The sequence below is a fragment of the Medicago sativa genome, chromosome 5 (assembly GCF_051527215.1).
Source record: "Medicago sativa cultivar Bolivia chromosome 5, Bolivia_mono, whole genome shotgun sequence".
NCBI classification, from domain to species: domain Eukaryota; kingdom Viridiplantae; phylum Streptophyta; class Magnoliopsida; order Fabales; family Fabaceae; genus Medicago; species Medicago sativa.
Window position 1 is genome coordinate 53608795 of NC_140753.1, and position 24981 is coordinate 53633775.

General features: G+C 36.0%; 1 protein-coding gene and 1 pseudogene across 1 annotated transcript; one reads left to right on the plus strand and one right to left on the minus strand.

Annotated features, from left to right (window-relative positions):
• Positions 1–1536: 1536 nt before the first annotated feature.
• Positions 1537–12448, minus strand: LOC146923005 (importin subunit alpha-1a-like). Its single transcript, XM_085711650.1, has 11 exons — positions 12053–12448; positions 10382–10478; positions 10100–10185; positions 9881–10015; positions 9584–9775; positions 9378–9486; positions 3486–3672; positions 2782–2860; positions 2545–2670; positions 2147–2271; positions 1537–1904 (listed from the first exon to the last, which is right to left on the minus strand). The coding sequence occupies exons 1-11, from the start codon at positions 12446–12448 to the stop codon at positions 1616–1618; spliced, it is 1821 nt and encodes a 606-aa protein (XP_085567776.1). The 3' UTR covers positions 1537–1615.
• Positions 12449–13480: 1032 nt separating this feature from the next.
• Positions 13481–14678, plus strand: LOC146923006 (uncharacterized; annotated as a pseudogene).
• Positions 14679–24981: the final 10303 nt, after the last annotated feature.

Sequence of the window (24981 nt, forward strand, 5' to 3'; positions counted from 1 at the left end):
TGCAAGGCACTAATCATATAAGTTCTCTACTCCTCTAAAAAAATAAAATATAAGGGCTCTACTATCTCAAAATCCATGGCTTTGGATATATGATCACGTAATGGTTTAAATCAGCATACTCTTTTCTGACGGCATCTGATACCATTTTAAATGAAGGCTTTGATAGCTTTTTGTGGCTTAAAGCAGTTCCTTTGAAGGTGAATCTTTTTATTTGGCGACTTTTCTTGAACAGACTACCTACCAAGGATAACCTCTTTAGGCGAGGTGCTATTGATGCGGCTCAACTACCATGTGCGGCCCTATGTGGTGAACTAGAAGACAGAGATCATTTGTTCTTTCAGTGTGAGTTTTACGGACGTATTTGGCTTTTGATTACAAAATGGTTAGGTTTTGAATCGGCCTTTAATGCCACAATTTGTACGCATGCTTATCAGTTTTGTGGTCTTGGAGAATTTTCCAAAAATTCAAGGACGGTGTTTGCTATTTTATGGATTTCGGTGCTTTTTGTTGTTTGGAAAGACCGTAATAATAGGATTTTCGAAAACAGTTCAGATCAGCTTGCGACCCTTGTGGAAAAGGTTAAACTCCAAACGTTCTGGTGGCTGAAATCGCACTATGCCTTGTTCGATTTTGACTATTATTTTTGGAGGCTACACCCCTTTAGTTGTATGCAAGCTTTAATGTAATTTTTCTGTTTTGGTTTTTGATTGGCTCTAGCTTAACATTGTTGTATTTGTTTTTTACAGTTTCTCTTAAGCACACCTTGTGCTTGAGGAACAGTCTGTTTCTTTAATATAATTTTGATTAGTTTCTTCAAAAAAAAATGGTTTAAATTTGATTTGAACATAGACAAAAGTTATGTTCTTCATGTCACTATCATTTTTCTTTTATTCTCTAGACTTTTTTTTTTCCTAACGGGAAATGCTTGACTTTCGATTCGAAGTACCGTAAGAATGGGAATTATCCAGTGTTGAGCATCCAAACCATCACATAAAAGGAACATAACTATATTTAAATTAAACTTAATTGTATCTAAATATTTTTATTTTAAAATCGATTCAAACGAAACGTGTAGGAGTAAAAATATGCGAAATGGACAAAGACCAGATCATACTTTTTAAACAAAAAAAAAAATTTAAGTTTTTTTAAGAAGTCTATTAATTACAACTAACCTTAGAAAATGGTCCAATGAGTAAGATGGAAGGCCCCAGAGGACTCTTACAAGAAATGGAACATGGATAACTTATAATTATGACATTTCACGTCATTTCCTTCAAAAAAAAAAAAAAAAAAAACCATTTCACGTCGTTGATAAACCTCACTTAGTTGTGTACAAACAAGTTTGAAAAACTCCTTAAAAGTAACATGTTTGAAAACAAAAGTTTAAAGGTAAGAAATGTGTGTGAGTTTTAGTACTTAATTTTCTATGGAACAATTGACCGTTTGTTGAACTGTTCAATATGAGCAAGATTAAAAATGGGTAAGTATATGAGTTTGAGCTGTATTAAAAATTGCATGGACTTGGCAGAGTAAACAAAGATAAAACAAGGTTCACTTGGAAATGTAAGTAGGTATTATGTTGTACAAAAAAGAATAGAACCACCCGTATACAAAATCATTCCTCATCCTCAATAGCTGCTTTCAATTTACCTTTCGAGGAATATGTGGGCCAATAGTTCCTCAAAATGCTCTCAGCCATTTCATTAATGACTTTTTTGTCATCCCTTTTCAATCTTGCAATCTCCTGCAATCCCCCACAATCTTCAACTTTAATGCGTGCATTGGACAATTCTCCTCCTCCTAACAGTAATTTCAATCCATTTAGACTGACTATCACCACAGCCTTGTCTGTACATGTCAAAAGATCGCATAATGTCTCTGTACACCCTTCACTCACCAAGTACCTGGAGTAACGTTCACCAAACACCAAGTGTTTTCATCACAATATAAAATGCAAAAAGAGTAAACTCAAATGTCTTTGTCAATCAGGGAGATAAACTAAATAGTACTATATCTCCCTACATGCCATTCTTTCAAGGTATTTATTCATTTTTTGTGCTGATTTTTTAATTTTTTTTTCTTTTTACACCAGAAGAATGAGAATGGGAAAAATATATCATGACAATAGATAATTGGGAAAACTTACCGAATTGACTCCTCATCTCCATGATACACGGCATTAACAATAGCTAGTACCGCCTCTTTCCTAATGCCGGATTCAATCTTTGTAATATTGACAAGAAGCCTAATAAGATCCTCATCAATGACGGCCTAAATAATGATCAAAATAATATTATTAGTTGTGACAGTGACAGCATGTTTAAGATTGACAAGGTTAAGAATACATTTCCAAATTTACTCATGGTACATTGATATCTTTTTGGGTAAAATGCAATCCACAGAAATATTCAAGAAAAAAAAATTCATTTTCTCGGTTCTCCACATCTTAGTCGGTGTTTCAAAAATGAATGAGACTCACATTCAACCTGCTTAAATCTAAGATTACAAAATAACATGTTTCTTCATGTTCTGATCATTGCTTACCTGTAACTGATCACCTTTCCCACAGACTATGTTGGATATTACCCAACATACTTTCTTGGCAACGACTTCATCAGTATGCGTAACAAGAGATTTCAGACACGAAAGAACTCCACTCTGGATTAGAATCTGAAATAGATGATAAATCAATTCGAAATTGGCGTGACACGTTCTACAACCTTAATGACAATATAACTAGAGGTTCCTATAGTCAATAGATAGTTACACATTTATTTTTACCTCAGTGTGAGTATAATCACCAGCAGCAATATATCCTATAATCTGCAGAGTTGGTACCAGAACTCTGGACGTCGGAAACCTGTATCAGGTCACAAAACAAAATAAAATATTCATGAAATTTCCTGAGTAACAATGCTACTGAAAAAAGAGACAACAAGGTTTTGCAATCAGGAACAATCAAAATTTCGGATATTGCCAATTGAGATTGAGAGGTGAGGATTAAGAACTGAGAAGGACTGATTATTTGGCATCCAAATTTCGAATTATGTGGTGTGATGAATGAACTGATTCAACAAATTTAAAATTATTAATGCAAGAATATTTAATTTACTTGATAATTATTCTATAATTTTCTTATCGGATATGCATACTACACTTCTTTTCGGATTTGGTGCAACATCGTTTCCGTCTGAAGTAACCGTGTTTCATCAACTGAACTTGGTCACTTGGATATGGACCTCTCTTCAGACTGGATCAAAGTATCTCTCAAATTCTCCCTACTTTTTCTCTAGTTCTCACTTTTTCTTACACTTCCCACTGATTCAAACATACAATATTTATCTACCTAGCATTCTTTTCACCTCAAAGTTGTGATAATGTTGATTGTAACACATGTTTGTTAGAATATTATGCCAGGGGTTTCAGGTGAGCAGATCATTGGTGTTAAATGACATACAAAAGGTATTGTAACCAGTCCGACTTACTTTAGTAATGCTACAAGCCCTGGGAAAACATCTGCTGCAATGACAGCTCCGATTATACCGTGTTGTTTTTTCGTTTTAAAAATTATACCGAACGAAATTACTGGGTGAGTCACGACCAGGTCGCTCTCTTTAAGACGTTTCGTGGCACTACCCAAAATTGTGCAAGGTAGACTATCAACCACGCCGCCTCCAGGATAAAACAAGCCCAGCTACAACTGTTCGATTAACTACTGCACTGTAGAAAAATCGTTCGAGAATTACACCCTCAAAATATGGCTCAATCGTTTGATCGAAGCCACTCGATACGGTACGTAACCGCTCTATTCGAAACTAAATTAATGTGGTATTATTACCATTCTATTATGGTGCTGAGACCACTCAAATATGGTGTTACCACCATTCTAACTTCTCTAAAACATGAATATGACACTACGACCACTCAAATATGGTGATACCACCATTTCTCATTAAAATAATATAAATATACTGTTAAGATCATTCTTTAATATGATCTTAATAGTACTCAATATTCCGAAGAATCGTATATTATCGAAGGGACTATGAACTTAAGACCAAGGGACTATGGACTTAAGAACACTCTTAATACCGAAGGGACAGAAAGGAGTAGAAGCAGAAGAAACTTGTTAAAAACAAGTCGGAGGGAGAAGAGAGGAAAAAACACAGGAAGCATCAACTGTGAATTTTCGGTGTAAAGAATCAAATGGGGCGAGCTCTCCTTTTATAGGGAGAGTTTGTAACAAAAAACGAGTGACTTGGGGATTAAGTCTGCTTAATCCTTAAGCAAACGCGTTTTGTTTCTTAATTGGATATATCCGGAAGTTTCTGGATATGCTTTTGGATCGGGTCGGATCGTAACAAATTTATTTGTTACGCGTAGCGCTTACGGATAATGATTAAATTAATTAATTAATTAATTTAACATTTTCAAGTGACAAAAAAATATATATCAATTTTTTTAAGCGTTCACCCGTTCACAAAATTGGGTACCCCAAGGGCACACCCTTGGAGGTCACTTTTCCCGTATATAAACACTTACTAGTTGGGGTGACCCTTCAATGTGGGACATTTTTAAGTCACACCCACACACTAGTTTTTTCATAGTGTTTTTCTTTCCAATTTTCTTCACTAGAATTAACTAGTGTTCCAACAATCCCCCACTTGACTTCAAAATGGTTTCGAGAAATAACGTAAAACGTTTCCATAAGATTTGCTAATATATAAAGGTGTCGCCAACAACTTGAACCTTAGCATAGTGGAAGATATTCTGATTTAACAAGAGTTGCTTACAGCATTGAACTCTATCTCAGACATAGAATCCACACACAAACCTTTTCATAGGTGTATTCTAAAAGCCCGTGCGTTTTAAGGCCCTGCACGTGTATCCCGGTTTTAACGAATGCTCTAGGAATTCTGCCTTGAAATTCCATAGGACTGGCCTAAGTTCCACATTCGTATAGGTGAGTCTATCAAGGGTACTCCTGTAGCTGTGTACCCCACTCAACATAGAGTATAGATCTCATTAAGAGTTACTATTACCTCATCCTTCTTTCGCTGCAGGATCATGCTTTCTATATTCTTTCTCTCATAGCATGTTCTACCACTTCATGACTTGTTTTTACCCATTGAACCTATTTCTTGGGATCTCCAGTCATGTAGGTCGGGTTACCATCACTTGTGGGCCATAGGCATTAGTCCCATCCTACTGGATGTTTCTTGGACTTTCTCTCTATTAAGTCCTTTCGTCAAAGGATTAGCTAAGTTTTCATTCGTACGTACAAAATCAACTCCAACCGCTCCATTTAGAGATACACTCTCTAATCGTGCTATGTTTTCGCCTTATCTGTCGTCTCTTACCATTGTAATAACGATTCTTAATCTTTGCAATAGCCGCGGTACTATCATAATGAATTAACACAGCTGGTAACGGTTTCTCCCATAAAGGGATTTCAGCTAGCAAGGATCTTAGCCAACTTGCTTCTTCACTAGTTTTCTCTAGTGTTCTCATCTCAGATTCATTCCATAGTGGACTGAGTCAATATCATTTGTTTTAACAAACAACTCCTCTAGTGATGCTCAATGTGCAAACACTAGTCGCTAAATATTCATCTGAAAGATGTTCTATTTTATATCTTGTACCATTTAAGTACAATATGTTACTCCTAGTGAAGTAATCTTAGAGTCATAGTCTTCTCATGACTCTTTCTATTGCATGGCAATGCTTTCCATCTGTCTACTAGTAAACTTGCACAAGAGTTTCACGACATCGACAATGTCGGATCTAATACATTCAGTGGCATACCTAAGTGCTGCCAATGATGCTCGTATATTCTGTTTTTCTAATTCCATCTCAAGTGTTCTTACACTTGGATCATAATATGTGATTGCAAGTTTACATTTCTTTAAGATCTTCTCAACTTTGTGAGAATTATCAAAAAAGTTATCTTTTCTGATCTAGTAATCTTGAAACCAAGAATTACTTCAAAATTTTTTTTGTTTAGGTCTTTCTTATCAATGTTGTTGATAAACAATGATTTCACATAATTCATAACATGAATCTTTCAATATGAGCAAGTCGTCTTCATAGAGATATATGATCGTGCAAATATTATTTGTCACTTTCATTCACTTTATACTCATTCGATAACATTAGAATGTCAAATTTTTCATGCCATTCCTCAGGAGTTTATTTTAGACCATTCAAATAATTATCTAACTTAGAGACCTTGTTTTCTTGTCCGTGAATTGCAAAAATTTTCAGGTTGTTCCATATAGACTTGTTCTTCTAGTTCACCATAAAAAGACAACTTTCACATCCATTTGGAGTACTATCGAGTTATAAATGGCGGCTAAAGGGACTAGTACTCTTATGGATATGATTTTCGTGATTGGTGAATGAATGTCGAAGAAGTCTATATTTTTCTCTTTGTCTAAAACCTTTGACTACAAGGAAAGCCTTGTATTCATCAACCATACCATCAGGTTTTAGTTCCTTTTTTTTTTTTCAAAAATCCAAATACAACCGATTGGTTTTGCAACTATGAGACAAGTCAACTAAGTTTCATGTTTTGTTAGACTCTAGAAAATCCATTTCATCGTTTATTGTTTCTTGCCATAATTCAGCATCCATTAAGGATATAACTTCTTTAAGGCTTAATGAATCTTCTTCCAATGTATAAACCAAGTTCATACTCTTTAGCAATTTTAGCTTTCTTACCTCCTTGAGGTTCTATAACATCTTGTATGATGTTTTCATAACTATTTCTAATTACATGAATGTGATTAGATATAGTGCCCCCACTAGTTCTTAATTTTTAAAGGGAAATTTATTTTGCCCCCACTAATGTCGTGCTCCCATTAGAGCCCCCACTAGTGCCCCCACTATTCTTTAGTTAAAGGGGTAAATATTTATATAGAATTCGACATCTTTTAAATTCTATGATCACTTTAACATTTAGGTCATAAAACCTATATGTTTCGTTATTTATCGCATACCCGATGAATACATATTCATAGGCTCTACTAGTGAGTTCAACTCTCTTGGGGTCCAGAATCTAAGTATAGTTCAGACAATCCCAAGTTCAAAAATAAGACAAGTTGGATTGTCTTTTCTTCAAAAATTTCTTAATTAGAATTTTTGTTCTTAGACTTGGGTACTCTATAAATTTCAATTTTCGTTATAAAAAATTGAACATTCAAGCATATCAATTTTATTTTTCCAAAGTTCACAGTCATCAATAAATATGATAAAAATATCATTTTATCATTTCTAATTTATGTGTCATCAAATTAACACATATCATTATGTTTAGAGATTCATATCCTCTAAATTCTAATTTATATGAACTTTTGATTCATATATCTTGACTGCAATAAATAAAATTGTTTAATTATATAACTTTGGAATTAAGTCCAAGTTACTCAAGTTTAAAATTAAACACTTGTTCGTGATCAATTTTGATATGTCAAATATTAAAATCACACAACTAATAACATAGAAGGAGAATTTAATTTTTAACATACCATCAAAGTGCAATCTTTTTCCACAAGAGTGCATGGTACACAAGTCTCTCTTTAAGTCTGAGTCAACTCAGTCTTATTCAATAGAAATCTGAAATTCAGATTCTTTCTTATACATAAAGTAGAATTTTCACAATTCCATTTATTTTCCTTTATTGCACGATTATAGATTTGGAGATTTGTGGCTCGATGGATCTATGATTCATCACTAGTACATAATATTCCAACAAGTTGCTGCACTTATCCTTGAATTATAAACATAATTTTCTCAATACTGTTTTTCAAGTAAAGTGTAATGACAATTCCTAAAACAGCACGCATGATTTAAAACCGTAAGCTTATTTCAAATGATATTGTCCAATTATCATTCCCTTGACACAAAAAGTAGCAGCGTAAAACACTTGGGAAAATTTGTTGGGACTTTTTGGTTCAGTAACTAATAATTTGTTTTGTAACAAATTATTGTTTTCATCAAATAAATTTTTAGTAACTAATAATTTGTTTTGTAACAAATTATTGTTTTCTTCAAATAAATTCTTAGTAACTAATAATTTGTTTTGTAACAAATTATTGTTTTCATCAAATAAATTTTTAGTGTTATTGATTGAAACAACAATCACTTCATCGTTTCATTCGAAAGATGTAAATCTATAGCTTGATTTATCCTTGATGTAGGGACAACTTAACCTCAATATGTAACTTCTTCGGTAGACATAGCATATAGAAACGTCTTAAAATTGTTGTTTTTCGTTTTAAAAATTATACCGAACGAAATTACTGGGTGAGTCACGACCAGGTCGCTCTCTTTAAGACGTTTCGTGGCACTACCCAAAATTGTGCAAGGTAGACTATCAACCACGCCGCCTCCAGGATAAAACAAGCCCAACTACAACTGTTCGATTAACTACTGCACTGTAGAAAAATCGTTCGAGAATTACACCCTCAAAATATGGCTCAATCGTTTGATCGAAGCCACTCGATACGGTACGTAACCGCTCTATTCGAAACCGTTCAAATTAATATGGTATTATTACCATTCTATTATGGTGCTGAGACCACTCAAATATGGTGTTACCACCATTCTAACTTCTCCAAAACATGAATATGGCACTACGACCACTCAAATATGGTGATACCACCATTTCTCATTAAAATAATATAAATATACTGTTAAGATCATTCTTTAATATGATCTTAATAGTACTCAATATTCCGAAGAATCGTATATTATCGAAGGGACTATGAACTTAAGACCAAGGGACTATGGGCTTAAGAACACTCTTAATACCGAAGGGACAGAAAGGAGTAGAAGCAGAAGAAACTTGTTAAAAACAAGTCGGAGGGAGAAGAGAGGAAAAAACACAGGAAGCATCAACTGTGAATTTTCGGTGTAAAGAATCAAATGGGGCGAGCTCTCCTTTTATAGGGAGAGTTTGTAACAAAAAACGAGTGACTTGGGGATTAAGTCTGCTTAATCCTTAAGCAAACGCGTTTTGTTTCTTAATTGGATATATCCGGAAGTTTCTGGATATGCTTTTGGATCGGGTCGGATCGTAACAAATTTATTTGTTACGCGTAGCGCTTACGGATAATGATTAAATTAATTAATTAATTAATTTAACATTTTCAAGTGACAAAAAAATATATATCAATTTTTTTAAGCGTTCACCCGTTCACAAAATTGGGTACCCCAAGGGCACACCCTTGGAGGTCACTTTTCCCGTATATAAACACTTACTAGTTGGGGTGACCCTTCAATGTGGGACATTTTTAAGTCACACCCACACACTAGTTTTTTCTTAGTGTTTTTCTTTCCAATTTTCTTCACTAGAATTAACTAGTGTTCCAACATACCGTTTGAGCCCCACTCAAAAAGGACAGAAATAGTTTGGCATGCAATCAGCGCATCTTCTTCATCAGGCTGATGTAAGAGTTTATGAAGGGCAGGCGGTGCTGGTTGTATCTGAAAAAGATGACAGTTAGTTTGAGAAGAGATGATAACAAACTAAGGGTAAATTCATTATTTTTAATTGATAGCAAATGCTAAATTTACTCCAAACCTGTTCAACAGAAACAGGACCATTTCCAATGAACATGATTGAGAAGGCCCATGTAGCAATATTCCATGTACTTGTATTTCTTGTGGAAGGATTCCACATGAGAGATAATAATTGAAAAAGTGCGCCATGATTTGCAACTAGGTCCCTTGTTGTCTCAGAATCAGCAGCGATGTTACCTAAAGCCCATAATGCCTGTACAGGAGACATTGAAATCGTGTAAGCTCGCAACACATACACACATACTTACACGATGGTTTTCTCAATGCACTTATGGCATGGTATTGAGGAAGATATGACCTGATCTCTTACTGCATGATCAATACTGGAGCTAAGAAGCTGCACAAGCATAGGAACAACACCGTGTATAATCAGAACTTCTACATCCTCAGATCTTCCCATCGCCAAGTTGGTCAAAGTGCATAGGGTCCTGAACTGCATATAAAAAGTTGTACCATTTATTGTGAGTGAGATCAAAATGTTCACAATCAAGGATCACTTGTGGGAAAAGATTCATACCTGCAGCTGTATATCATCCCTTACCAAAAACGTCATTAACTGAGGGAGAACATTTTCCGCAATCACCAATTTAGGTAAAGGTTTGCCTGAACAGTGTCAATAAATGTTAAAATTTGTTTCACAATTAAGAACTTACAAGAACTATGATCAGGCAAACACACTGACACCTTTACATTATATACAATGTGCAACATTTCGTTACCAAGTGGCATCATATAATTTAGTCATAACATAAGAAACGATTCTTACATCCCAAATTAAATGTAAGGATTGCATTCATACCTCCTGATAGCAGCCTTCCAAGTTTAGTAGCCGCTTCAAGGTTTAGAACAGGGTCGTCACCCTTTAAATCCGGTATCAGTAAATAAATCTCTCGTAGCTGTTAAATAACATTAATATTTTTCATCACCATCATGTTATCCACAAACAGTAAAACAAATCCTCACACAACACAAAACAAGCACAATCATGTTACTACAATTACTATTCTTATTCCTGTTCTGTCCATTTTCAACAACATCCTTAAACATAGAGTAATGATAAGTAAACACAAAATATGTGACACAAATACAACACCATGGGTAGTTTGGGTATTTCAACCAATAAAAAGGGGCAATTTTGTCAAATCTCCATAGACTCATCTTCTTCCCAACCCCACCTTCTCTGCATTCTCTCTGTTCCTCACCTTCTCTGCATTCTCTCTGTTCCTCACCACACCGGCATTCTCCTAACCACCGCTGCCTCGCCACCGTCGTCCTCACCACCGCACTTAATTTGCACCCTCACAGCCATCATCGTTCTCGCCCTATCAATTCGTTCAGATCTGGACACATCGACGAAGAAATCTTCTTCTCCCTCTCGTCGCCGGAGTTCCGTTCAGATCACCACCGTCATCACCACCACATCGGACATCAGATCTGTTTGTTGAAGACGGTGGCGACCGTGGTCGCCGGTGATTGAGAGAAACCTCATGAGGGAGAGAGAGAGAGAACAACGTGAACTCGAGGAACAACACACACAGAGCATGTGAGAGAGGTGGAGGTTGCAGCGGCGGTCAAGAAAAGATAACCGGAGAGCAAGCCGAGAAAGACAATCCGGGTGCAAGAAAAAGAAAAATGCAGCAAGGAAATTGGGTTGCAGACAAAGACAAGAGGGAATGGAATAGTAAAAAAAATGTAAAAAAAATATTAAAATAGTATGTATAAGTGAACAGTAGTATATGGTGTTGTATTTGTGTCTAAAATTGTGTGTTTGTTTATCATTTCTCTAAACATATGGCCCAAACCAAGAAAACCTCATGTGGTCCCCACCACATCAAACCACACCCTCCTCTCTCTAACATTCACCATCACCACCACCACTCTCCACCACAACAACCACCTCACCGCCGCCATATCCCGCTACACAAATCTCATCAAAACAGAACACAACCGCCCCTTAACCCCTCCAAAAACAAAACTCTCAAACAACCTACCACCTCTACAAACCCTAACTATAACCATAACGAATCCAAAACCTCTCAAACAACCTACCACCTCTACAAACCCTAACTGTAACCATAACGAATCCAAACACTGAATTAAACCACGCCACCGACGAATCCTACACATTAACAATCACCACTCCCCCTGCCACCTTAACTGCCGTAACATCAACACGTGTGGCTGTGAACGTGCGTTTTAACGACGCGCCGTTGTTCAGTCATCACGGTGTTATGTTAGATACTTCAAGAAACTACTATCCAGTGAAGGATTTGTTAAGAACTATTGAAGCTCTGGGTATGAATATATAAGTTGAATGTGTTTCATCAAAAAGAATCACTTACCGTGGGTCGATAGTCCTTCACGGTCGAATCAATTTTTTGCAACCAATTGCATAGAGACATAATGAAAAAGGTTAGAATGCAAATTCACCTAACAATGTAAAGTTTTTCATGCAAGAGTTTATACTTACCCCAGTATTAGGATACTGAGTGGTTACCGGACAAGAATCAATTCCAGCCATTCTTTGATCTTGAGCAGTTGCAGATATATGCTTTTTATCGGCAAATTCAAAGAACTTCCACATAGTGCTTAAATCAACCTTTCTTTTCATCCCAACCTTTATCGACTCGTCGACTCCGATAAATCCGTACCTCCAAAGCGAAGTAGGTGAAGTAGCTGGAGCAATCTGTCGCCAAGATTCGGCGATAACCTCTGATTCAGGAAACAACAGATGCAAATTGTGAAGTGCTGCTTGATCATTGGTAACAATCAGGTGTCGCAGAGGATCGAGAAGGATATCGATAGGTTGAGGTGGCTGAGGAGGAGGTGAAGAAAAAGAAGAAGAATCGTTGTTATTATTCTCCATTGTTACTTGATGGAGAAGATAACCAGAGAAGAAGAACAAAGCGCGCGCGAACGATAGAGAAGAAATGAATGATGATGAAAACTTTTCAGTTCCCGCTGTGTTTCTTCAATTTAACCAACAACTAACCTTCTCACGCGCTGGCTCTATCTCACGCGCTTTTATCCCAATGAAAAATTACTTTTTCTTTTTCCAAAAAAATAATAAATGAAATTTACTTAGTTTTTTTCTTTTATTTTAAAAAATGGTAAATTATTTTTTATGAATAAAGATATATTTTAATTTAAAGAATATTAAAATAATAGTAGTTAAATTTAAATAAATCGTATAAACAATCCAAAACCTCACAATACTCTCCACCAATACGACCAGAGGGACCAACTGTATCTTCAGCAAATGATAAGATCAATTTGAATGTTATTTTTAACGTGACAAAAAATTGGGTAAATGAAGTTCATTTAAAGAGTCCACCTTTCACAAGAATTGTTTTTTCATGCGCATCGAACAAAAATTAATCTTGTACGAAATCATTAAGGTCACATATATTATGCTACACTATATTAATACGAGAAAGGTTTGTACCAAAAAAATAGAAAAATAAAAAATGAGAAATCATATCCATATAACTATTTTATGACCAATAAAAAAAGACAAACAAACTTGTTACAAAAGTTGTTACAAAAGTTTTTTTTCAACAAATTGTTATAAAAGTTGTCACACCAAATAATTATACATATCTCATTACTTTATTAATATTCATAGATTAAAATGAACCGTGGAAAATTGTGAAATAATCAACATTATACTTTCTAAAAAAAAATTGAGTTTTTTCTTTAGTATATAATTTTTTTTTGTTGAGGAAATTCTTTAGTATACTTCACTTCTTCCAAATCCTTCAACGACATAGCCTCCCTACAACCACCACTACCACCACCACAATCATCTGAGATACAATCCATCAACTTCACTCCTCAACAACAACCATTTTCTCATCACAAACAAAAGAAACTCAGCCGCTGCAAAACAGCACCAGCCATGTTCATTCTCCCACACCTTAAACCCAACACTGACCAACCTCAACTTCCTAAACCTCAAACCAATTTCATCATTCGACAAGGCATTTGGCTTCTCCTTATATACCTCTCTATCGGTGTCATAATATACTCTTTCAACACAAAGAATTTCTCTGGCATTGAAACTCACCCTGTTGTTGATGCTCTTTATTTTTGTATAGTCACCATGTGTACAATTGGTTATGGAGACATAGCTCCTTTAACACCAATGACTAAACTCTTTGCTTGTGTTTTTGTTTTAGTGGGTTTTGGATTCATAGATATACTTTTAAGTGGTCTTGTTAATTTTGTTTTGGATTTGCAAGAGAATACGATTTTAACCGGGTTTCAAATGGGTGCTAGAGAAAGTCTTTGTAGGAATATAATAAAATAGAATAGTGGAGTGTAATGACATATGTCAGTGCCGTGTTGGTGTTATACACGTTTTCCGTTAGAATTGTGAGTGCTACATAAATTGTTAAAACTTAAGGAAACGATTTTTGACATGATTGAAAGCTATCTTCAAGATATCTTAGGGAAAAGCATTTAGGTTACATGAAAATAGTTTGACTTGATTTTATCGTTTATCATAAAAATAGCTTATACATGAGCACTTATATGATATAGCGTTTTTTGAGGCACTATATATGTTTGCAATGCAGGTCATGGAGGAGGAATAGAGCTCTGAAATAATGGTAATAAGGGTGGATTTGGACAAGGTTATCACGAACAAATGGATCCAGCTTCGTTCAATGGACCTCATAAACAAGCACAAACGAATGTACCGCCTACTCACACCCAGTGCCAATTCCTACAAACTATTCTAACCCTTATGTGGGTGGACCAAACTATCATGCAGCTTCCGGACCAAGAACTCCTCCACCACCACCTCCACCTTCAAATGTTGGTTATGTTCCCAATTTTCATCGAAGTAATGATGGATCGACACCGAGTTATTTTAATATGCCATCATCATCAGGAACAGCTCCTAGGCAGAGGGGACCTCCAGGTTTCGCAATAGGAGCAGGTGCTGGAGCATTTTCAGCTGGTGCTGTTATGTTTGGTGATAACTTCATGTCAGGATTTGATGTGCCTTCATGTTTTGGAAATCCTTCTCTTACCATTGTAACTGATCCTTTTTTCTAAACAATCAATTAAGCAATCTTACCATTGCTGCTGCACACTGCCTAGATAGTTACTCGTAAACCAGATATGATCGGATTTGAATTCAACACAGCAACTAATTTTGCTTGTTCGATCAAAATAAATTGTGAAAATTATTTAATGACGATAATGACGATTCAGTAAAAGTGTAATGTGAGTTGACACGATTTTAACCGTGTTGGTGTCCAGGTTCGTGCTTCAGAACTCACAAGTGTTTATGTCAGCCGGTAAGCTTCTATAATCCAATCCAAACAAACCTTAAACTTTCAATCCACGTTTTCAAATTTTCTACAAAATAATTGAACCCAATATAGTAAACTGAATTAAAACCTCACTCACATAAGAGAAACAGAAAAACAAGGTCCAAAAAGAAACATTTTTTCCATAATCTATACGAAGTTACGAATCAACCATTTACTATACCTGAGGCTGAGTGAGAGTTTGGTTCATCTTTATCTTCAGAAACACGAACTGAAACATCGACAAATCCACTTGGTTTACCATATTTTTCTTCCTTAATTGGTAGCTTCCAACTTCTTCACTCCCTTGCCTCAAACCCTCATCATTCTGCAACCCTTTAGCAAGAAGCTCTTTGAGCAGAACCATGAAGTTTCTCTGAAAAGAAAAAAGGGTCTCTGCTATAAACTTCAACGTTCAATGCAAGATCATGAAAATTTGGATCAGAGTTATCAACTTGCATAGGAAATTTTGTTCTCCAAAGATGGTTTGTGTTGGTTGAAGCATCAACTTTGGTTATGTATTTGTAGTTTGGATCAACCCAACCAATTGCATACCATTGACGCTTCCATAGCGAATGTGATGCTCACCTCGAGCTGATGTTAAGCATATTTCAACATAGTGTTTCACAAGTCAATTCCAGAGGTAAGAAAGTTATTTAACACTTTTTAATTTACATTACACAAGCAATTAAAGATATATTATTAAACAACTTTTTTGATTGAGTTTCCATGGAATGAGAATATACGTTTAACTTTTAAATGTTTGAACAAACTTTTCAACTACTGCTCTCATTGAATTCGACATACTTAGATTAGTCTAAGTAATATGTGTTTAAACAGACTTTATGATTTGAAGTTGCGCATAAATGATTTTATTTCGGAGATGAGGTTTTGCCATAGTCTGAGACTGGTATTCCTATCTTAAATCAACGAGTATTCTACATTGTTTCACTCACCTTTATTTTTTATATATAGGTCAAACAAAAAATGTTAAAACCTTAAACAGTGAATTTTCTATTTTCATGGAAAATTCAGATACTTGAGACCTTCATTTTTTATTGCCTGGATTTCTTATTGTTATTTGCAGGTATTAATGCATTTCCAGATGACTCGAGCATTTAATATCTGACATTTCAACAGAAACTTCAGTCTAACATAATTCTACAAGCTTATATCTTCAATGCATTTAGACATCGACTAACAACATCCTGATGAAACAAGTTCACAAATTTACTGACATGTACATTCTCATTTTGACATACAATTACAAACAGGACAGTTCCTTGTTTCCCGTCTACACAATCTTTTTTCTAGAAATGATTAATCATTCTGGTCCGAATTTCTTTTCAGGTTCTCGAACAAATCATTTGAGTACGATCCATCTGGTTAACAAATGCATATATTTCAGTTCCTTTGATGAAAAAATTTCCTAGATGGTAACATAGAGAAACAGCTATATAAGCACTTGGAAGTAACATATAAGTTGACAAATTAATGTAGCATCTAGGTTCACGTTTTATGCGTTTACCAGCAATGTCACTTTGATTTAATGCTGCATCTGCTGCTCTAACATCATAAAATTCAATAAATTTACGGTCTCTCTTGTTTGGTGTTTCTCTGATCTGTAATTTTAATATGAAAATTAAAATTAAGCTAGACTAAAGAAAATACATTTTAGATTAATTAATAGATAAACATATGATACAGTACCTCCTTGACCTCACCATAAGCCCCACATATTTGGTGAAGGTCGTCATTTGATACCGATAAATCTAAATTGAACAATACAGAGAGTTCCTTGGTTTATATCTTTTTGAGGGGTTATCCTTTCAAAACAAGAATAAAATAGATGAATAACCCAAAGCAACATCAATAATAATAGTAGTAATAATAATAATCAAACACTAAGTAATTCTATAAATCAAACCTTAGGATTTAAAAAATGAATATCAAGATTTCTTCCTCTCAAGGGTTTGTCTTGTAAATCATGCATCGCAGTGCAAGCAGCTCGAATATCATGGTAAGATATCATCACAAAGCCTCTGTGTCTTCATCTTTTGTACAAAGTTCTGATATCCCCATATTTCTATCAAATAAGAAAGAAATAATCAACAACAGGAACATCGAATTTGTTCAAATTCTGCTATGGTACTACACTGTCGCACCACAGTAATCACTATTTGACAACAGCTTGTACTAATTTGACAACAGCTTGTACTAAATTTTATATCACAGAACAATACTGTTTCGCTCGAACTCTGCTACTCTATAGCGCTATAGCTGATATTTGACAACACTTTGTACTAAATTTCATATCACAGAACAATACCGTTTAGCTCAAATTCTGCTACTCTGGTGCTATAGCCCCTATTTGACAACACTTTGTACTAAATTTCATATCGATTAGCTCAAATTCTGCTACTCTAAAGTGTTATAGATCTATTTGACAACACTGATTTTAATTTATTTACCAGTTCCATTTCATCTTTATCAGTCATAGTAAATGTGCAAGAAGATTAACTTAAATAATTTTCTCTCTTTTTTTTTTTAAGGTTTTTAAAGATTAGTATCCCACAGGTCCTCACTAGATATATGATATTTAGAACAATTTTCCAGCCAAAAATGACATCCAACACATCATCAATTATATTAAACTTCATATCCAAATTATTAGGCACAGAAACATATGAAGGAAAACAAATACAATTAAAAATGTATAAATTCATCACCATCAAAATGCAACACAGAGAATACCATAAACCAAACACTCCCTTATTCTCTCCAAAAAAAAAAAATGAAAATATATCATGAGTATCATATAAAACTAAGTAAAAATTAATTGTTTCAGAAAGCATAAAAACCTTACCTTCTCAAATCTCAACTATTAGTTTCAAGCTTATGAGAGAACTAAAAATATTACTTTCCCTATTTCAAGAACATAACAGACTAAGATATTCCTCTCAAACACGGTTAAAGATAGTTACTAGTAGGCCATTTTCTTAGTTTCCTAAAATACAAAGCTATTACTTAAATGACTGTATAAGTATTTCACCAAGAAATTCGCTCTTAAAAGGTTAAGCACAAACTTGGTAACCTCCCAACCCTCATAAGTGGGGTCGGCTACATGGATCAAATTACGCATAATGTTCTATCATGATTACTAACCCGCATGATTATACCAACCCTCTTGATTACCAAAAACAGTTGTATTCAAAGATACACATAACTTCATGAAGGGATTAGTTACTTGTACAATGCTTCAATTTGCCACATTAATTCAGACTTAGATTTGAAACCAAAAGAAGTAAAAGCATGATCACCAAAAACATTAAACATTGTGTCAAAAAATAAATATAATACTATTGATGCATTAGGTTAATGTATAATAATGATACCTCAAATAGTGTTCGTATTACAGAGTTCTCAACATTAACGTCGATGTTTTGAACAAACAATGTCCTTGATGGAGGCTCTCGGTAATGATGCTCCCCAGCCACTATCCCCACACAATTGTGATCGCCAAGAAAAGGCCTGTGATCTTCAAGACCAGTGTATTGGAAACCCTGCCATTTGCCACTATATGGATATGAATACCAGGGAGACGCGTTTGAGTAATGATTGTGATGAAGAGAAGTGTTTGCGTACGGGAAACTCTGCTGCCATTGGCCACTAGATGTAAGTATTGGATGTCCTAAAGAAGATGAAGAAGATGCATTTGAATGCTCCGAGTAAGGAATACAAATAGGTGATTCCACATTCATCATTACCATTGAAAATGGTGGTGGCTTCTTGTTTTCGTTCTTTTTGTTAACGGCAGCAAATATTACAGATGGGGTTTCATCAGCCTTCTTACTAAGTTGAAGAACTGATTCTTTGACACAATTAGCTTCCGTTTCTAACTCTATTACCGGTTGTCGTTGTTCTCTTGTCACCTTCTCCAAGGTGCTATTTTCTATTGTTAGATCTCTGGATGATTACTTATCAAGAAAAGGGAAAAGAAAATATACCATGCACTATACTAATCCCATTTGTTATTTATATGAGACTGAGTATTATTGAACATAGTACTAGTAGTAAACAAATGGAGATATATACATCAACGTTCTTACTTAAATAAGGAAAACTTTAGTTGAAAAAGAAAACTACCAAACTAAATAATTAAACAGGAATAACTAACTAAACAGAAATATAAACCAAAGCAACCAACAGCCACCGTGGCTTCTTGCTTTTGTCTAGTCGAAATCTTATTGTCAGGACATATAGTTATGCTAATGCTAATTACTTTAGTTGAAAACTTAATTATATTTTCTTGGTCATACCAATTATTGTGATATTTAATCTTTTTTCATAATAGCGTATCTAACTGTCGATCAAGAGCGTTGAAATAATTGATGTACGAGGCAGTCACCAGAGATCGGGTCAATTCCAGTTTCCGTCTCACTTTTTCAATTTCTCTGCGAGTTTTCTGGCTGTGTTCTTTATCCCAGTGTGAAAAATCTTCTGCACAATGATCCATCTTGTCTATGATATTCACATTTGTATACATTCCCCAACAATTCTGAACGAAAGGGACAAACTCTGGTTCAACCAGCCAAGAGTTTTCAAACCTGAACTGATTCCCATTCCTGTTGCGTCTCGGATTGGGTGTGCAGACTAGCCGGAGCGGGCAGTGGTCTGATGTGCTTGTTATGAGACATTCGAGACTAGCACTAGTGAACAGTGTGAGCCAGACATCATTAGCTAACGCTCTATCCAATTTTTCCTCAACTGTTTCTTTGTTCCAATGCCTCTGAACCATGTATAATTGTAACCCTCTACGTGAATATCAATAAGTCCTGCATCTATCACTGCTTGACGAAAGCCTTGAATTAAACACAAAGCCCTATCCACTATTTCTCTCTTTTCTGTTGCTGATAATATGTCGTTGAAGTCTCTGATTATGCAGCAAGGTAAATTGGACAAAGTAGACAGTTGGTGTAATAGGTTCCATGAATCTCTTTTCCTACACCCTTCCGGGAAACTATAAAAACTGGTTAATTTCCATTTACCATTCCTTAGGTCATCTACTTCCACATCAATATGATTCAAGGAGTAGTTAAAGATGGTACACGTGATTGACTTATGCCACAGAAAAGCAATTCCTCCTCATCTACCTTCTCTATCGGGTGCAAAGCAACAATCGAAACCCAACACATTTCAATTCTTCAATCTATCACCGCTTGCCACAACTGTTTTCAAAATCATACTTCACAAGCCGGCCAATATGATTACCCATCAGATTTCCGATCTTTTCGGCCATAAACCCAAATGGAAGGTTATGAACCTGGACCCATATCTCAGCTTTATCCAATGCCATGGTGCGGATCCTCCCCGAAACTGAACTTCCTCTTCACCAGCATGAATTTTTCGAATAGCCATGGACTGCTTTGGAAAATATGTTCCATATTCCTGGATCGAAGATCTGGAACATAAAGCGGTTAATGTCCATCTGCGAGATGTCAACCTGGTGTTTAGGCTGGCACATAGATGCAAGGCGACCCTTGAGAGAATTGAAACGAATTGGTTTGTTAATAAGAAGCTTGCCTATTAAGCAACACTCAAGTAGGTCGGGAGGTTTGAGAGGTGTTATTTGTAGCCACGGTACTGATCAGACAAAATGCAAAGATGAATGCTGTAATGTAGGCAGTACTAGTCGATGGCATATGATAGTGAGAAATGTAACCCTGCTCCTCTCTATTTTATTGAATTGCAAGACGCGTCCTCCCTTGAGAAATGCCAGAATATTAACTCCCAATATTAGAATTAAAATGCCTGTGGAAATGTCTTGCCAAAAAAATCTGGAGTTGATGTGCACAAATGAATGCTCAACAAAAAACCAGTGTTCGGTATTTGATAGAACTGTTGAATAAGAAAGATGAAGCCAATGATTCAGCATTTAAGTTATGATACGGGAAATGTAGTATCTACCCCTGGTTAATTTGTTGACTCAAATTATGGGAAATTGACAACTCTTTCCAGCAATAAATTCCAGTATCCTTCTCTATTAATCTGCCAGATCCTTCATTTACAAAAAAGGAAATAAAAAGGAAACAAAAAGCCTCAAAATTCTCCTATCATTACTACCTCCTTGCTTCTGTTTCCTTAGATCAGTTTGTTTGAACCTACAGCTGAGGAATTTCCTACGTGATTGGCGGGGATGCGGTGATTCATTCACCAATTCTACATATAGCAACTTTTTAACGGTGTCACAGAAAATGAAAAGGAAGAACTACAAATTCTCCTCCTTCTCTAATCTCCTTTTCTGCCTTTCCTAATGTGTTGAGCATCTGGAATGAGCTGTATAGTGGCCTTGATTGTGTTAAGTTTTGATGTGTAACGCTTAGGGTATACATCATCATACACTGGAAAGCACGCTGATAATCAATGAGGAACTAAGAGTAAGGATAAAGCTCAAAACTTCCTAGCATTTCAAAACTTCAATAAATTATAAGTGTATAAAAATGTGTAGGGCATAAATCTTAACAACGCAAAAAGATCAAAGTAAAGTTACAAGAAAAAAAATTGTTCTGGCCGACACCAGCAATAAGGATACAACACCAAAAACAGAAGAAAATTACAAGGCACACCACCCTGAAGATCTCCTTCAACGAGGATGTCATCACCAGAATCTCCAACAATGGCTTCTTTATTATAATCTTCTTCAATATAGGGACAAGTTTCCCATTCATGAGCTTTTGGATGAGATGTACCTTCTCTGATCGACCTTGAAAAGGGAGTAGAAAAACTCCATCTGCTCCAAAGCATTATCAAATGACTCGCCTACAGAGGCTTCAGACTCCTTGAGACATCCTTGATAATAGTCTTCCATCAGTTAGGCAGTCTTCAAGGCCGACTTGGTCTCCCCCAGAACCTTCTTGGACACCTCCAAAGTCGTATGATGCTCATCGACACCGTTTTCCAAACCTACTATCCTACCGTGAAGATCCTTCGGAGATCCCAAATCATTGATATCCTTCTGAAGAGCAACAATCCGGTCAAAAAGAGTCTTGTTTCCGTCTTCCATTTCCTTATTGGAATTGTCAACAATCTCAACAAACAAGTTGTACTTGGCCTTTTTAGCCTCAAACTCACAAGCTTAGAGCTCCACCTTCAGCCAGTTCACCTCTCATTTGAAGAGATTTATCTCCTCCACAACCTTTGAATAATCAAGGACATGTCCTCCGCTGCCACCATCGAGCCAACAGTCAAGACCTGATGTAGGCGGATCAGACAAGAAGCCACCAATTCCTAATGGTCTTCTTCAAAAAGCCCGGACTTGTACACCATGTTCTCCTTAGCAACGATCCCTTGAAGTCCTGGTGGACATGCACATAAGGAAGTGGATTGTTGTTACCACTGAGCACCAACTTGTTACTCCTCAGAGGATCCTTATTTTTATTCTTATAATTCCCACCGCCACTGGGGTCTGCATCTGTTGCCGCCTTCATCTTTGCAGTCAGGCTCTCTTCAGGAGAACCACCGCCAAACACATTCAAGACCCCGTATGAGAGATCTTGTCCACCAGCCTGCTCAAAACCCGGAGCAGTTGACTGCCCGGAATTAGTCTCCATAATCATCAGATCTTGAGAATATGAGACGCTCGATAACCTTCGGTTGCTGGAATACCTCAATAGTGGCAGGCGGGACGCCCCTCGCCATAGTGAGCCTTTGAAGGCACAACTGCTTGAGATTGCACATGTCGTTTGCAAAGAAGAAAATGAAGCTTCATCAAAGCAAATAAAGAATAATCAAGATAAAATACATAGAAAGGAATTCATCCTCACCGAATATTTACTTTCTCTTTTGCATTGGTTTGGTCAGTAATCAAAAGCAATTTGAACAACTTCTCATCCTACACCTTCAACCAAACATTTGTCCATGTAAACGAATCTTTAACACCTTCAACCAAATCCTACTACTCTTAGACACCCTTTGTGTAGACCAAGAAGTTACCTCTTTAAAAATAGCCTTCCACCACTCATTGTGTCTTGTTTGCACTCTCTACCTCTCCCACCACCAAACTTTGCTAAAGTACCATCATGTCCCTCATAAGGAAGACTTTATGTTTTTCAAAACCTCCATCACAAAGCTCTCTTGGACCATGCTTGACTCACTGTAATATTTCAAAACCCCTACTGAACAATTTTGTAAGGTTTTCATCATCTCTTCACTCACCAAAATCACTAACGATCGTGCCACCACCACCTCCTCCACACTTTTTATATTATTTTCCAGAAAAGTGCTTCGGAAAGATTTCCTCCTACTCTCTTGGCCAAATACCGCCTCCCTGCACCACCTTCTTACCGCGCACCATTTGATAGTTCCTCTTATCTTTCGCCGGCTGTTTGGCTTCCATCCTAAACCTAGCTTTGTTGACCTTTAATTTAATCTTCCCCCACCACACATCCTGTAATCTGCTCCCCAGCTCCCTCATTCTTCACATCCTTGAATTTTATGAAACATAAACGTTTACCCCACTTGTCCACCTTCAGTAGGATGAAAACCTCCCCTACACTTCCATAATTTGGGAACAACTTCCATAGCTCCGTTATTGTTGCCTCCGGTGGAAAATTTGTGAAAAAGAATGGAGTTGTGATGCTATCTAAACGTTCGGTATAGCCTCCACTCTGGCCGGTGATGAGCAGCACCATGAGAGACCCTCTCTTTAGTCCCAATGGAACCTTTCTCCCAAGGTACCTTTCTCCAGTTTCTCTCTCTGTTTTGTTCCGTTGTTGGTTGCTGTTTTTGGTGGTTTAGTTTCTTTTATTTTGGTGGTGTTGCGGGTGTTGTTTTCGGTCACCTTTGGTGTTCCTCTATCCTTGTACCCTCGTTCTCATTTTCTTATATATTTAAAAAAATTATTCCTTTTTTTGTTAACATTAAGGGTCAAAGAATTAACAGCTCTATACTTTTTCCATTCCTTTTCAACCTCATTTTTTTCTTCCCAAAATTAAAATGCAAGCCAAATGATACACACTTTACCTTTATGGAAATATTATCGGTTTGAATATTAAGTTGATGGATGCTAACTATGGATAAACAACAAGGGCGCTGTAGAACTAAAAATTATCCTCCGAAACAATACAATGAAAGACAAAACCGAAAAAGTAAACTAACTGTGGTAGTGAGTGAGCTTTGCAAATCCTTGGTCTTGGAAACTGAAGCTTGATTAAGAATATAGAGATTGAGTAAAGGCCTTTCATATTTTACAACATAACAGTTGCAAAAATTAACTAATTGACATAACCAAAGAATGAGTGAACTAACTATCACAAAGTGGATTTTATGAGTGTTCCAATACACACTTCCTTCAAACTTGGAACAACTTCCTCAATTCTTAAGAATATACAATGAGTTTTTCCGTCTTTTCTTAACTGTGATTACTTCATTAATTTTCAAAGAATATGAATTGCCGTGAGCAAAGAGCTACACCAACATAAGGATAAAAATGAAACAATGTGCTGCCCATCCACGCATATAGGTAGAGATTTGCATAAACTTACAAGAAAGAATTAAAAAAGCACTAATGAAACAATAGTTATGTTACCACCTGTGCGATTCAACATGGATGCTGGTTGATGGATAAGCTGAACTTGAATGCAAATTCGTAGTTATCTTCTATGAATGAGAACTTGAATGCTTAATATACTCTCCAATGCACCTTCAAATCACATGCTTCTCATGTACTCTATAACCAGTGCACCTTATTTTGATGGCCATTGAAATCCAGTAATAATAGTAGATTCTTTTGTATTTCTCTATTCAAAATCCTTGATATTTTTCATTGTTCTAACTGTTGTAAATAAAAGATAGTGGCATAGCGGCAAAGAGTGCGGAACCCCAAAACCACCTTAGCGGATGGCGGAATAGCCACTATTTCCAACACTAATAAAGAGTGTACTAAGTAAAAAAAGATTCCAACAAGATACATAAATACTAAAAAATATGAAAAGTAGATAAAATTAGAGGGACAAACATGATTATTATAACTAACTTTGTCATTATCCATCAAAATCAAGTTCTAGAAGTAATCAAGATGACA